Source organism: Setaria viridis, chromosome 3 (assembly GCF_005286985.2).
Source record: "Setaria viridis chromosome 3, Setaria_viridis_v4.0, whole genome shotgun sequence".
NCBI classification, from domain to species: domain Eukaryota; kingdom Viridiplantae; phylum Streptophyta; class Magnoliopsida; order Poales; family Poaceae; genus Setaria; species Setaria viridis.
In genome coordinates, this window is record NC_048265.2 from 9,533,072 (window position 1) to 9,549,045 (window position 15,974).

General features: G+C 48.6%; 3 protein-coding genes across 5 annotated transcripts; 2 read left to right on the forward strand and 1 right to left on the reverse strand.

The window, feature by feature from the left end:
* The first annotated feature begins 1,469 nt into the window (after nt 1–1,469).
* Nucleotides 1,470–2,793, forward strand: LOC117847781 (ethylene-responsive transcription factor ERF061). The gene has a single exon (XM_034729070.2). The coding sequence runs from the start codon at nt 1,617–1,619 to the stop codon at nt 2,454–2,456; it is 840 nt and encodes a 279-aa protein (XP_034584961.1). The 5' UTR covers nt 1,470–1,616; the 3' UTR covers nt 2,457–2,793.
* Nucleotides 2,794–10,126: 7,333 nt separating this feature from the next.
* Nucleotides 10,127–12,244, forward strand: LOC117850492 (uncharacterized). 2 transcript variants are annotated; one of them, XM_034732318.2, is made up of 3 exons: nt 10,127–10,514; nt 11,696–11,713; nt 11,803–12,244. In XM_034732318.2, exons 1-3 carry the CDS (start codon nt 10,187–10,189, stop codon nt 11,991–11,993), a joined length of 537 nt encoding a protein of 178 aa, XP_034588209.1. In that variant the 5' UTR covers nt 10,127–10,186; the 3' UTR covers nt 11,994–12,244. The 2 variants fall into 2 exon arrangements, with proteins under 2 accessions (XP_034588209.1, XP_034588210.1); XM_034732319.2 differs by lacking the exon at nt 11,696–11,713 and having other exon boundaries at nt 10,128–10,514.
* A 130-nt stretch (nt 12,245–12,374) lies between these two features.
* LOC117850491 (transcription factor WRKY19) lies at nt 12,375–13,711 on the reverse strand. Of its 2 annotated transcripts, none has more exons than XM_034732317.2 (3): nt 13,310–13,711; nt 13,052–13,174; nt 12,375–12,936 (listed from the first exon to the last, which is right to left on the reverse strand). In XM_034732317.2, the coding sequence occupies exons 1-3, from the start codon at nt 13,618–13,620 to the stop codon at nt 12,489–12,491; spliced, it is 882 nt and encodes a 293-aa protein (XP_034588208.1). In that variant the 5' UTR covers nt 13,621–13,711; the 3' UTR covers nt 12,375–12,488. The 2 variants fall into 2 exon arrangements, with proteins under 2 accessions (XP_034588208.1, XP_072148771.1); XM_072292670.1 differs by having other exon boundaries at nt 13,052–13,170; nt 13,306–13,711.
* Between the last annotated feature and the right edge of the window lie 2,263 nt (nt 13,712–15,974).

A 15,974-nucleotide genomic window follows, 5' to 3' on the forward strand; every position in this document is an offset into this window, starting at 1 on the left:
GGCAAGGCCCACTCCCGAAACTGCCCTTCATCACGAGTCACCATGACGCATAAAATGCACAAAATTTCTTTTGATGTTCAGTATTTAGTGTTCCTTTAGTCCCTTCAGTCCCTACGTCGTTTAGAGGTCATTAAAGTAGATAAATAAAGATTAAAATATTTCTAATCAAGGTACAAAATAAATGAGGAATGGGTGGGGAACGAGGCAATAATAAGGGGTAGGAGGTGTCCTCTTGGGTCTTTAGTCCCCTTTAGTCACTTCCCAAGGAACTAGAGAACTTTAGTCCTCCATTTAATCCCTCTATTTGAAAGTTTAGGGATTAAAAAAAGGTCAAAAGGGTGGGACTAAATTTTAGTCCTATGGAACCAAATATGACCTTAGAAAAAAAAGGAGAAACATACAATTGTTTGTTGATTATAATGTGTGTATTATGTGCTACTTCTTTGGGACTGTGAGATCGATGTAGATGCTTACATATATTGATCTTGATGTGTAACCAACTGTGTTCCTTTCTCTACCCCGCTTCCTTTTTAAAAAAGGACAAGAACTCGTCATTTATATTTTTTAAAAATAATTCTCTATCTTGATTAATCTTAATACTATCTCCTTTCTCAAATATATGACACTTAGATAGCTTATTTTTTAAAATTTATTGATTTTATCCTAAATGTCATATATCCAATAACAGAGGAAGTACATCACAACTATGCAAATAGAAATGAGAAAAAAACCCACTTTAGTACTTGTGCCGACTCGTAACTAGCACGGATGAAGCGCTGCTCCGGTAGTAAAATTTGGTGTTTAATTTGCACCGTTGCTCGGATCTAAATGCATAGTAAAAGGTACGAATCCAGATAAACCTAAATTGACTTATAATTTGGAACGAATGGAGTATATGATGTTTATAACAAGTTGGATATCTCAATTTTTTTTTAAAATTACTTATTTTATCCTAAATATCATATATTCAATAGCAGAGGAAGTACACCACAACTTTGCAAAAAGTAGTGGAGAGAAAAATACCCACTTTAGTACTTTACCACTTTCTAATTCTGTAGCAAATGATCTTGTTAATCATGTCACCATTCATACAGTTTCGTACTTTCGTTGAGAATTGTCAATATTTTATATTATTTTTGACTTAACTAAAGGTCACGATAGTTTTCCGGCGGAATATTATTGTTGCGCATTGACAATTTGACATTGACCCCTGGATGAACCGAGTCAAATTTGTAGCACCAGGATGGATGATGGTCGATCGGCTAGGCCGTGTAGAAGCTTGAGCCTCATCTACCTATGACGATGGGTGTAAACATGATGAGGAGTTGACTTGTGCTGCAATTTGCAAAGCGAAACACCTGGATTTGGCATCCGCTACTGTTGCGATGACAAGTCTCTAGTTCACATACTTTTAGCTCCAGGGGTGTAATGGTAAAATCGCAGCAGGATTCCTCGCTTATATAAGCCACTTGGCGCGCACCTTGTCCTTCAACAGCCCGTGCAAGACGAACATTAATCACCAGTCGTGCCTCCCCAGAATGCCCTTCCCGCCTCGGCCGTAACAACCTCCAGCAATTACTCGTCTTCCGCCTCGCCCCCACAAGGCCGGAGAGCCCATGGACGCCAGCCTCCGCACGCTTTCCCCGGCCAGCTTCCCCGGGGAGGTCCGCTCGGCCGTGTCCTCGCTGCTGCTCTCCTCCCCAGGCACGAGCGCCCTCGACACGGTCTTCTCCCACCTCCCGCCGCCGGTCACCATCCCACCGCTCGGCTCCAGCGTCTACTACCGCCAGTGCGAGCTCCTCCGCCACTTCGCCGCGTCGCAGCCGCAGGCCGCCGCCTGCTCTTACTCCTCCTCCTCGTCCGCCGCGAGCCTCCAGGCGCCGCCCGACGACGCGGCGGCGGCGGCCGCCATGCTGCGGCAGAAGCTGTACCGCGGCGTGCGGCAGCGGCAGTGGGGCAAGTGGGTGGCCGAAATCCGGCTGCCGCAGAACCGGGTGCGCGTGTGGCTCGGCACCTACGACTCCCCCGAGACCGCGGCGCACGCCTACGACCGCGCCGCCTTCAAGCTCCGCGGCGAGTACGCGCGGCTCAACTTCCCCGGCGTCATGGACGGGCAAGACTGCCCCGAACACCTGCGCCAGCTCCGCGCCGCCATCGACGCCAAGATCCAGGCCATCCGCACCCGCCTTGCGCGCAAGCGGGCGCGCGCCCGCAAGCAACGCGAGGAGAGCGCCCGCTCCGAGGGCGCCAAGGCGGCCACAGCGACGGCCTCCGCGCGCCCGGTCGTCTCGGAGGGCGCCACAACGACGTCTGAGACAACGACGACATCGACGACGCCGTACGGGTCGCCGGACGGGGTGCTGTCCATGAGCGCGGCCTCGGCTGACGGCGACTGCCCGCTGGAGCGGATGCCGTCGTTCGACCCGGAGCTGATCTGGGAGATGCTTAACTTCTAGCTGGCTAACTGCGTGGAGATGAGGAATCGAACCGTGACCGCCAGGACCAAGACAACATCAAGGTCCTTGCTTTGGGCATGGGCGCATGGCTGATGATTGCAGCGTGTGAGCTCGTAGACCTTGCATTTAGGTGCTGTTCTTTTCAATTTATGAGCGTATAACCAACTACTAGCAGAAGAAGGAAGGATACTGTGAGCAAATAAAATGCCCCAGGAAATCGGGCGTCCTAGCAATGATTAGTGACTGAATACCCGACTTGTCGTGTGTTTTCGCATCCATCGACGAGTTGTAAAACTAATTGATGAATTTTCTAGCTCTGCATAAGCATTCCATTCCAGTGTTCTTCAAATCGTCGCATCTGTTTCTTGTTCAACTTGTTCTGTTTGTCTGTGTGATCACTGTTCACCCTTTGCTGCAGCACACCATATACTAATAAACAGGTGGACAAATGGTTGCGCGAGAACTAAAACCTTCTCCCCGCATGGCGCCATGGTCCTCCAGACTTTAGAAGCGTGTCTGCAGTCCGGACTGCACAGTGCGCGCTCTGTCGAGCTGAAGGTTCAGACGCGTGACGAGCACTCAGCAGAGGAACCGAGGGCCAGAGCGGAGCATGGGTCGGAAAGCAGAGAAAGATTTTCCGCACGCATCCACGACCCATCAAACAGCTCGATATCCTGGTCGAGTACGCTCGCTTCGTTTGATATCCTGAAAGATACCTCGCGGCGGTGGTCCATGGAGATTGCTGGTAGCATCATGCGCAACGTTCTGCCCCCGTGGTAGGCATGTGGCCTCAACAGTGGTTGGTTGAGCTGGGCTCCACCTCCACGGCCGAAATCGAAACTCCGCGCCCCATAAATCTGGGGCCGGTACAACCGGCGTCGGAATGTCTGGACAGTAGCGGCAGCAACGTAATCCTAACTGAAAGCTTCGTTTCACGCTCGCACTCCTGCCGCCGGTGAAGAAATCGCTGCGGTCAAAGGGTTTGCAGGCTTAAGCCTTAAGCCAATAGCGTCGCGACCTCAAGCGTTTCAGAAGCGCAGTGCTCTGGCCTCTCTGGCCTCTCAGCGCATGAACCATCAGCTAAAGCGCCTGTGAACCTGTGGGGATAACAAACTCAGACCTTGTGGTAACCTCTGATATGAACGCGCTAGATCTCTGCGTAATCATGTCAAGTCAATTATCACCGGCGGAGATTCAAAAAAGGCAAAAAAAAAAGAAAGAAAGAAAGAAAGTGATTTAAGCTCACGGACCGGCTCTACCATTTTCCTGTAGTACAATTAAGGCCTGCTAATTGGATTGTAATCCAACTCTAACCCACACCAATCCACGTCAAATTAATTTATTTTTTCAACCCAACTCACCCATATCTATATTATCTAAACACAAGCTAATCCACCCAACTAATTGATAGAATCCATGAGTTTGCTATAAAAAACATGGTTTGCTAAATAGTATGACTAAACGTACATTTGGACCCCGCATTAAGAGCCGGATTCTAGAATCAAAACCTTATGTTCACACATTAAAATTTTAGCGAAATCATCAAAATTTGTTGGAGATGACTCAATTTGACTGCCCACTACTTTATGTAAAATAATATGGCTAAACATACATGTGGTCCCGCGTCAAGAGCCGGACCCTAGAATTAAAACCTCACGTTCACACTTTAAAATTTTAGCGAAATTGATCTAAATTTGTTGGAGATGACTCAGTTTAAGTATCTGCTACTTTGTGCAAAATAGTATAGCTAGACATATATATGGGCCCCAGTCAAAAGTCGGACCCCCGAACTAAAACCTTCCCTTTCACGCTTTAAAATTTATTGATTAAAATTTGTTGGAGATGACTTAGTTTAATAATTAGCTACTTAATGCGAAAAAGTATAGTTGGACTTCTATATGTGTCCATATTAAGAATCGGATCCTTAAATAATTTTATGAATCAAACTCTCTAAACCACTCCCAAACTATTTCCTATTAGGAGGAATCCAAACCAAACCAAACCATTTGATCATCAGCCTATTAATAACCAATCTAAACAGCTCCTAAAAGAAATCTAATCCATTGAAACCATTAAACCCAATCCAATTAGCATGGTTAAGTACAAATATCCAGAAAACAACTCGGGGCAAGAGAGTGGAGATTCACGGCGTTTTACATAATGGAGGAATACAAACCAGCCAATTCTAAGTTTGTTTCTGCAGAGGAAGAACTGCTGCACCTGCACGTTCAGCATCGTCCATCGGTACGCACTGATGGTATGGTGCAGCTCATCGTCTGAACTCTGAAGCCTGAACTAGTCCGCTGAACGGATGGCAGAAAGGAACAGAAATTAACTTGATCGACGGATGGATGGATGGGTGGCCTGTTCATGGGCACTGTTGAAATCGACGTAGTCTGCGGACCCGTTTGGATCTTTAGTTCAAAGGAAAGTTCGTGTCACATCATGTTTAGATATTAATTAATAGTATTAAATATATATTAATTATAGAACCAATTGCATGGATGGAGGCTAATTCGCGAGATGAATCTATTAAACCTAATTAGTCCATAATTTGATAATATGATGCTACAATAAATGTGTACTAATTATGAATTAATTAGGCTTAATAGATTCATCTCGCGAATTAACCTCCATATGCGCAGTTAGTTTTGTAATTAGTCTATATTTAATACTTCTAATTAGTATATAAAGATTCGATGGGATATGGATTACACTTTAACCGTAGAACCAAACATCCCATCTGTTCCCTGAGACTGAAACGGCACCTGACATTTCTCGCTCTGTCAGTCGTCAGTCAAACCGCGCTGCCCTGGCTGGTTAGAAGGTGGTCGGTGTTTTAAACGCCGACCACCCCCGGGACTCCCGTTTGCCTGTGGCAGAGACGCGAGAAGGTGGCGAAAGAAACGATCGAAATGGGAAATGGGACGCGGCATCAACACCAGCAAGTTCTGAAAACACCCTTTCCTGACAGAGCGACAGACTAGAACCGAAGCATCAGGTGCTTGCTGAGATCAGATAGTTTATCACTACAGGCGAAGAACTGGTGCATGTTATTGTTAGCTACATAATGGCCTGTCAAACTATGAGACGAGAGCACGCGAGGAGCGACGCCGCTTCTATCGTCGAAGTTCACATCCATCCACACATCTGACAAGTCCATCTGAGAGCAGTACAATCATGTTAGTTTTGTTTCAGACCGGCAACTCATTTTCTGAACTACTGCTGAGCTTTTCTGAAGGTCCAAAGAAACTACTGAATGGAAGGCAACAGCGAACAAACGGCTTGAATTTTTTGAAGAAACAGGAGGGGCAAGCCCCTACTGACAAACGGCTTGAATTGAGTAATCACAGGATCGACGGATGCTATCATGTTCAATCAAGCGATGTTGAGATTGTTGTCGACCCGGGATTCAACCCCCTAGATCGTTTGCGCGACTAGCCGGGCTCGCTTCATGGGGTTTCGGTTTCAAGAGCGTTTCATATCATCGAGACTGATCTACTACCGGCACTGCACGGCCCAACTGTGTTTGAGAAACGGACCTGCACCGGCTGTACTAGCAGAGGGCCCCCTGTCTTTTCTCGCCAATAATCGCAACGAGCTGTCCGGAGAGCGAGAAGAAAACGAAAGGGTTCTGAAAATAGGATCAGGAAAGGGAATCGATGGCAATGCAAATATAACATCAAGACTGACAGTGCTAGCCCATTAAAAAAAATTCTGAGCGTTTCCTGCAACCATCTCGATCCAAATCAATCCATTTCGCGCAGTTCGTCCCGTCCAGTCGGCCAACGCCATCTGCTCCCGGGAGCGCGACACGAGTGTCCTGTCCTAGCTGCGCGCTGTGGCAGGCAGCGCGCGCGAACACGACGCGCCATCGCGGCGTTTCCTTGTCACGCCCTCCTGCCGCCGCAGCCGACGACGGACCTGAAGATGGAGTACAGCACGGTCTATATACATAATAAAAGTTATGAAATTTTACTTACCAATAATCTATTCAAACATGCACTCATTCTCACTAGGACCGAATAAGAAATCTCTGAAAAACGAAACCTAGGTTATTCGCAGGCATTTTATTAAACCACGCTGCCTCCAAAACCTCAATCGTCAGATCTTGCATGTAGGATCGAGATGGTGGAAGGGCCCGCCGCCTCTGCCCACGGCCGCGTGCCCACTCCCGACCTTTGCCCGCTCCCATTCTTCTCTCTCCCTCCTTTTTTCTCTCTTCTCTCCTCCTGGCGACATCGCAGTCGCCTCCGCTTGTGCCGGCCCTCCATCAGTACTAGGGATGTCAATGGTACCCGCCACCCATTTACTCGTGGGTAAAAACCCTATTAAGGTGTGTGTATGAGACTTTTCTCCCCCCAACAAGTGACTTAGTGGGTGATTCCTTCACCCATCGGGTGGAGTGGGTGTGGGTACATTCTTGCGTCCCCATACCTACTACCTGTTGGGACCCATTTACCTATAACATGTGGACTATTTTTAGTATAAATCACATAAGTTGAAGATGTGAGGGACTCTATTTGCATATGATATGGTTAAAACTAATATTAGTATCTTATGTTGTTATTACATGATTAAATTTATCAATAAAATGGTAGTTTAATGATACTTTTGTAATTAGTTAGATGCTATGTTGCCTTGTCTACAATTATAGAAGCGGGTATGGGTCACCCGTTGGGGTACTCACTACCTGGTGGGTGGTGGGTATGGGTGGTGGGGTGTTTTACCTTTCATGGGTATGGGTACAGGGGCCCGATTACCGGTGGGTACGTACCTGTTGCCATCCATAGTCAGTACCCCAAGCTCTGTGGTGCGCTGCACTCCGGCCGCCGGCACGCTCGTAGGCACCCGTACAGTCGCCCTACTACTAAGGTTGACTTATGCCTTTGATCTTGTATTGGTGAATGAATTCATTGTCAAGTTGATCAATCTACCCTTCCAGCAACTATCTTCAATTTTGGTGTAGGTGTTGTGGTGTTGAGAGGTTGATCTTGTTGAATTCTATGATTCCATCTACACTTCCATTTCACCAAATCTATCATCTTATCCGTGCCTTCATCAAATCCTTCAGCACTTGCAGATCAGTTCCCATGAGCTACCACCCTTACTGCAAATGAAGAAGATACCCACGAAGATTCTTCGCGCCCAACCTCTCCGATATCCTCATCGCCAATGTACTAATGTGGGTACCCTATCATTTTGTCACTTCAAGTGTCTCCTAGTTGTGGCTCGTGTTGTGCTTCGACCCCTGCATCCACCGTAAATGGTTGTATGTTATGGACTATGGTCTTTTTTTCTCTAGATTGTATAATCAAGCTTATATAATCCCAAGTGGTCACAATAGTCAAAATTATAATCTAGACTATATAATCTAAGATTATGATAATCCTATAAGCTATCCATATGAACTTATTTCATATTATAATACAATCTTTTACCAAACTGTCCATTAAAATTTTATGATAATTAACCACCACTGCCATAACTCACTCTTGAACTGGTACCTTTATTTTCCCTCTCCATTCAGCTTCCTCCTCCCCTCTCCTTTCCCTAACCCGGTGAGATTCGATCGGATTCGAGTTGTAATTTAGAAAAGATAATTGTAATATATTTCTTAGTGATACCTTAGTATAATTTTAAATGTATAGTCAAATAATTTTTCCCCTCTCTCCAATATAGTTATTTTCGCCCATTAACCTAGACCCAAAGATTTATCCATCATTTTCTCTCTTTTTTCTCTCCTCAGATTTTTCTTCCTTCTTCGGTAACTAAGCCGCCCTGCATCTTGGAGTTCCCATGGAGAGTCTAGGAGGTCTGGTTTGAGTTTCTTATCTACTTTCTCTCTTCTCTGATAACACTTTCAACATCATCATCTTCTCTGACAGGGTATTTGGTGCAATATACAGGGTCCGTCTTGTTGCCGAGGTTTAGTCTGTCGTCACTTTGTTAGCAGCATCATGCTTCCCACCTAGCTAGAGATTGGCCCATCCACCTTTTGTGGTATTCTATAGATGTGAATGGAATTACCTTGCATGCCTTCAAGCTAGATGGTAAATGCACCATTTCATATTTGCACAAAGTTTCCGTATAATCATTGTGTGTATTGTCAACCTGTTTTCACATGAATGTCTTTGTAAAGACAATTAATAATAATCGTAAGTAGGATAATAATTTAATTGTTGGAACGATTGTGTTATTTATGAAGGGAGGAATCTATTGTAAAATACAGTAGCAAAATTTGATATTGAATCATTGCCAAATCTACAGTGGCGCTGCTTGCCATGGTCAATTGGAAGCAAAATTGCAAGCGGCTTAAGGCACATTCTAATGTTGTTTGTCTTGAAATCTCTTTTAGACTCTGTTCGCATTGCTTTGCCTTTGTACAATCCTGCTTGTTGCAGCTGCACATACAAATGCTACCACGACTGCCATAACTGGCTACCCAGGCAAACTGCACCGCGCTCCTGACCAAGCCGCCAATCGAGCCACAATATAATTGAACGGGCTGCTGGTCGGAGTAACATTCTACCATGTCAAGAGACTACTCAAGGTCTTCATCTCGCTTGATCCGCCTTTTGAACTTCTAGTTCCAGAACTCGCACAATCGTCCATCGAAACACAATGCGTCATTTTGAGATTGCTGTTTTATTTGTGGCGGCATGCATACATTATCACTTCGCAGTTAATTCGGCTTGGCATCGTGGAGTCATGCAGAGATAGGCTTTCAAGTTACTCCACGTCCTCGATGAAATTTTGCACCAGCATAACGTCTAGGGTGACAGCTTGCTCACCACCTTGCCCATGCCGGGGACATCCTCGGTCATCCACTTGGTCGTCATCACCAGCACGGGCACAGCCAATAATGTTGTCAAGCTTAAGGCTGGTGGAGTACATTCAGAAGCTGAATAACTCCGCGAACTCCTCGCGGACCAGTAGTCTGTCAACTCGGGCAAAGATCATGTTCCCTATACCTGCTGTTTCTCGTTTCTCGTGCGTTTTTCCTTGCCTTGCGCCGTTTGTCGATGAGAGCATCGCCTTGCATCCGTCTGTTGTCGTTCAGCTGGCCGGAAGTCCACCGATTACCGGACCCCCACAACGTCTACACGATCAGGAGCTAGGGCGGCGGAGAATTTGGATGCACGGTGTGCTTGATCAAGGCCTGAAGGCAGTGATCGAGTAGAAAATGAGAGATGACCTGCCATCAAAAGGAAAAAATTCTAATAGGATACGGCGTTCGTTATTCTTCCCCGTGAAAAAAAAAATCATGATCTTTGCCCACCTCTTGATGATGTGGCACTATTTTTTTTGGAAGTATTTTTTCACCCATCTGTTTGGTTTGTTTGGTTTATCTAGATCGTTAGATCTAATGGTGTATATTCTTCTCTTTTTTCAATTAATTTGGTAATTTCTTAACCGTTTTGATGAATGTGGTGACTTCTTTTAACACTGTTGTACTAGGATAATAGATGGCATGAACATTCACATCATCTCCTCCTGGGCTTAAGCAAAATTTGGGCCCGATCAGCAATGATGCGGTTCGTGTTTTTCTTCCAGCCTACAGCCCACTTTGCTTGAGTTGAGGAGGAGCTATTCTTTGCTGGGCCAAAGGCCTATTCTGACTTCCCACGCCCGGCCCATTTAGGCGCATCATCCATCCCGCGGAGAGCAAGCAATGGGGAGCCACCCAAACCCGGCAAGCCATCCTTCCCTCCCTCCCCCACGCCCAAATGCTGGCGACCGCCTGCGGCGCGCCGCCGTGCCCGTGCGCGCGGTCGCGGCTGCTCCCCTCGGCGAGCTTAGGAATCGGCTATGGCGGTGCACGCGTCCGCAGCACGAGGCAGATGGCGCCGAGGAGGGCCGCGGTGGTGCGGTGCGGGCTGCTGCCCGTGGACCCTTGGGCGCCGACCATGGACTCCCAGAGCGTGGCGTCGCAGCTCTTCGCCGTGTCGCTCTTCCCCTACCTGGGCTTCCTCTACTTCATGACCAGGTCCAAGACCGCGCCCGGGCTCACGCTCTTCGGATTCTACTTCCTCCTCGCCTTCGTCGGCGCCACCAGTACGCGCTACTTTTCCCCCACTCTTTCCCTACCCTCTTTCCGCATGCCGATCCTTCCTTCTGTAGTTCTGTTCTTCACCAAGGAGCAGATCTTGTTTCAGAGTAACATTAGGGCAATTGTAGTTAGGGTTGTCTAGTTCCGTAGCACCCTGACCACGCCCGCCAGGCAATGGTGATGCACCAGTTGTGCTTTTTGCCATTGGTAGATCACTAGTAAGTAGTAATCTTGTGCTAATAAACAACACATGATTTGTTTTCTTGGATAAACGCACTCTTATTTTGTTGGATTTTATTATGCCAGTACTAGCTTGTCACTGAGATCAATTATGGGTCTGTCTGGTACATTTGAGCAAAAGCTCCAAGGTCAGATCATTGTGCAGACATGGCAAGAGAATTTATAGATATCAGTGGTTAAACACAGCATTCTGCGTAATGGATAAATTAGCTTAACAGGGAGTGAAAATTTGTGCGGCCTGCTCGTATATGATAACAATTAACAAAGGTGTTTGCTATGGAATACACCTCGTTTAGAACAACTTGTGGATCTTAAAGCGAAATAGTTGATATCAGGTGAGGGCCGGCATATCTGCATCATTCTCATTTATCCTTTTGGGATGGTGAAGATCTGTTACCAGATATTAATTGCTTTGCTTTAAGATTGATACATTTTGTTGTGAAAGACATGTATTGATGGCTGATGCAAACCTCGGTAACCAAATAGAAATACCAGTAGTCTTACATATGGACCCACTGAATAAAAACAACAGCAACCAGTATTAAGACAAGTAGGACAGCAATCTCCAATTTTATTGTTTTGGGATACACTGTTTACTTTCTAAACCATCAGGCCAATACCAATAGATGGCTATGTTGGGTTGTGCGAAGAGACTCTTTAATGCATACATAGAGATGTAAAGTTTAGCTCTATATGTTCTGCGATTGCAGAAGCGACATGGATCTGAATTAGTTGAATGATTGGTGCACATGGACAAGTTTATTTCAAGATCACAATGACGGTTGCAATTTGGTATAGTGTACCTGAAATTCCTATGCATAGCCCTTTTGACTTTAGTAATGTTTCGTTTCTGACTATTTAGCTGTCTAGCAGAAAATTATGTCAGTGCCACTGCCATTAATTGATTTCATGTTGTTTCATGCATCGGTTTTTATCCCTGGAGCAGTACCTGCTGGGATTTATGGTAATTGCACCATAAAATTTTCACCATCCTTATATTCTTGCTTACATTCATGTCATGTGTACTTACTGATGCAATGATATCCATTGCAGCAAAAGTTCATTATGGAACCTCTCTGTCTAATGTCGACTGGCTGCACGGGAGTGCAGAATCGCTGCTTACTCTTACCAATCTATTCATTGTTTTGGGGCTGAGAGGAGCATTGAGGAAGCTGGAGGAAGAGGATACAAAGGAGAGCATTTCTGAAGCTTCTCAAGACAGTAAAGAAAAAAGTTCTGTCTAGACAGTTCTATCTATATGTACCCTGATTGTGCATCTAGAGATGTAGGAGTACATATATTTCTTCTGCTCAACTAGCCAGTAAGGATTATGTATAGAAACCCTCGCAGATTTTCTTTCTGCATATGGTGATCCAGAACATGGGAGTTACCGCAGTTCTTGCAGCACTGTGTAACGATCTATGGTACTACACTTTCCACTGGGATAACTATTCAGTATTCACAATCTAAGTGCTCGAACGTGATTATTGACAAAGGCTGAATCTTTGCCCCGATCTAGATTCAGATGACCTGGGTGCAGTGGTTTTTAGCTTCCTCCCGTTGCCCATTTTTAAGCTGTGAAGTCATGGTTTGCCTTGGACAAGGCTATAGCACCCAGCTGCAGATAGTAGCAGAGAAGTTCACTAGAATCTGGAGCTAACACTGATGGCAAAGTTCAGTTCAGTACAACTACCGTACGTGCTACACATATTGACTGGGCAGATATGGCAGATCTCCATCTAATTGGTCGCGTACAGGTCCTGGTAGTCCCATTGGGAGGGATCAGCAGCATTCGTGTAGAACTCTTCGAACTGGGTCTCGTGGTCCATGCTCCTGAGCTGCCACTCCAAGCCCGTCGGCGAGAGGAGCGGGAAGTCGGCGCCGTCACCCGGCGCGGGGGCACCGAACCAGTAGGGCGTCATGGGCTCCGGCCCGGCCTGAAGGCCCTCGGTTTCCTGCAGCGCCAGCGGCGGCGAGCTCTGCTCCTGACCGGCGTCGGCGTGCCCGGGTTCAGGCTGCAGCTGTAGCTGCTGCCGCAGCTGCTCCGCGCCGGGGTGCGCGGCCTGGGCGCAGGTGTGCGCGCCGTGGTACACGACGTCGTAGAGCAGCGGGTCGCCGGCGGCGCGCTGCACGTGCTTGGTGGCGGCGCAGCCCTGCGTGTGCCGGTGCGTGCACCTGAAGTAGGCCCTGCGAGACCACACGTGTCAGTGTCGCTCGCTCTGCGCCGTTGATTTGGTACATGGTGCTAGGAGCCTAGGAGCTAGCTCGGGGGTGGTGCGAGGGAGTGACGTGTGTGGCTGACCTGGGATACTTGGCGCCGAGGATGTCCTTCTGGCCGTACTTCCTCCAGCTGATCCCGTCGTCCAGGGGCGCCATGTCCACCGAGGCCACCCGCACCTGCCTCCTGACACACGGGGTCCCCTTCCTGCTGCAACGGAACGAGGAAGAGCCAGAAAGAAGCATGTCAGAACTGCCAGGCGTGCACATCCTCGCGCATCAGGGCATGCTCTGCTGCTCGATGAAACCGTGAAACAAAGGGTAGATCGTTCGATCGACTTGCCTCCTCTTGGACTGGGCATTGCCGCCGGCGGCGGCGGCCGGGTGCTGGGTGCCGTCGCTAGCGCTGCGCGGGCTCCCGTCGCGGGACCCCGGCGAGTCCGCCCCCGCCAAGCCACAGGACCTGGCGATGCGGATGGACCGGTCGACGGACGACGCCAGCTCCCCGCAGAGCTCGCCGCAGAGCTCCCTCACGGCCGCCGGCAGGTCCTGCTGGTCCATGTGCGCGCCCAGCTCCCTCACCATGGCCTGCATCTGCGCCAGCTCGGAGGCCAGCGCGCTCTTCTCGCCGCCGCCGACGCCGCACACCTCCATAACCTCTCACCTCTGGTATTACCTTAGCTGCTGAGCTACTTCTCCACGAAGGCAGAGCTGCCAGTGTGCGAGCTTGGCGAGTGTGGCAGTGACAGGGAGGAGGCTACTTATAGAGTTGGAAAACGGGGGCATGCTACTGTTCCAAGCTGGGAAAATACGGGATCATTTGAAGTTGGACCGGACCGGAGAAAAGCTCGAGACTAACGGCAGAATATTGACTGTGTGGTTCAAACCCTTGGACCGGTCGGTCTTCTGGCGTTGGGCCCCGGCAGCGCCTGTCGTCGTCTCAGGTCCCAGACAAGTGGGCCTAGCTAGATAGGTAGTAGCGCCTAGTGCTGTCTGACTGGTCGGTCTTTCTTTCTTTTTTCAGAGAGAATCGCTTGCTCAGCTGCTTTCGGTACTCGAGTTCCCATTTGCGTTCGTGTGATGTACGTGCAGTGTGCAGTGTGCTGGTAATAATAACCACGGTCAGTAGCTTCTCGCTGCGCTCCGATCATTGCTTGCTTGCCACAGCGCGCGTGTTTTTCCCTGAAGGCTTCTGCTACAGCGCTTGTGTTTTTCCCTGAAGATTCGTCTGCGCGGCGGGCGAGCTCTGCTTGTGCTTGGCATGGACTGAGCGAGAGCGAGCAAGTCGATCCCCGGCCGATACGTGGCCGCCGTACGTGGTGGCGCCCCGCCGCAGCGGGGAGGAAGGTTCCGGGAAGGCGGCCGGGGCCGGCGGGTTCCGCTCGGCTTCCGGTAGGATTCAGCGAAGATTGCACGCGCGCAGGCCTTCCCCCCCCCCCCCCCCCCCCCCCCCCCCCCCCCCCTGTCTGTCAGTGACGCACGTACGCACGGCGAGTTTATCCCCGATCGGGCGAGCGTGACAGGACAGCAACAGGATTGGCTTGGTCTGGAGGCAATGTGGTGTGTAGTGTCGTGTCATCGCGACGTGCTGTAGCCTGTAGGCCATGTAGCCATGGCGATTCTCTGCTCGATCACGTCTCGTTTGGGTGGGTGGGCGGCTGGGTGCTTTGGATTGTGATTTTCCCCCCTCGAGAAATTTGGATTGTGATATCATAGATAGTAGCTACCACAGCTATAAACTTCGCTAGCGCTTTGGGATAATGTGGGATTGGGATCCCAGCTGCTGGGCTCGTTTTTCCGGATCCTGGCAAAACCCGAGCAGTACTGCCGCTGGCGGCTGGCGCTCTGCAGCGGCGGAGCAAGCCGACGAATACAGCTTAGGGGTGGGCCGGTCGGGGCGTTGTGATTGCTCCGCCTCGAAGCGGTAACGTTTGGGCACGGAGCCGGGGGCGAGCTATCGGTGGCAATGGCACGCACCACACCAATGATCGGCTCGGCTTGCAGCGAGTTGGGAGCGACCGCGTCATCAACTCGTCACGCTCCACAGTTGGAACGTACGAGAGCTATCAATGCATATGGCAATGGCGCACCGCCAATGACTCGGCCTGTAGCGTGTAGGGAGCGAAGCAGCTCTGGCCGCGTTATCATGCTTCGCCGGGCGAGCTATCGATAAGGCAATAGCACCACCAAATGATCGGCTCGGCGTGTCATGTAGCGATCGAGTACGGGAGCGAAAGCAGCACTGCTCTGCTGCGACCGTACGTTTCAGTACAATTCACATGTCCAGGGTACGTGTCGTCGGTGTCGATTCCCCAGCGAGCTGTAGCCGGCCGGCCTCCACAGTCCACCAACAACTGAAGAAGCCATGATACTCAAGCCTTCGAGAAGGGAGCCACAACTACCCCTAGTAGTCGGGACGATCTGTCGCGCCGCCGCCGTGCTTCAGTGACTCAGAAGCTCGGTTTGGTGGGTGCTGTGGGTGCTACTTGCTGACGACCAAATTTTCTCTCTCTCTTTCTTTTCTTTTACCAAATCTGATGTATTAAGCAAGACAAGACACTTTGTCAAGAAATAAAGTTATAGAGACGTCATTTGAGCTCATCTTGTTCTATCAAAAACAGGTTGCACGTAGGAGATTGGAAAACATACGTAAAGATAACATATAAAGATTTTTCTTGCAATTGATGATTGCATGGCGTTTGCTAATAAGAGCGCGCCCATCGGGAGGGTTCCTAGCGACCGATTTGAGACATGCCCCAAAGCTTTTCTTTATGATAAAATTGCATAAACTTCTCCATAAGACACTTCAAGTTTGACATTACCCCTCACAAGTCATTTTGTTATAAATACCTAGCTATTGTGCGCAAATTTAACCGAATCAAGTCGTTTTTGTCGAGATAGAGCCCCTACATGCTAAGGTAGAATAGTCAAACTTGCACAATGCTTGTATCAGGTTCATTATTTACCATTTTGCATTGAACTTTTTGTACAGGTAATGAAACTTGGTG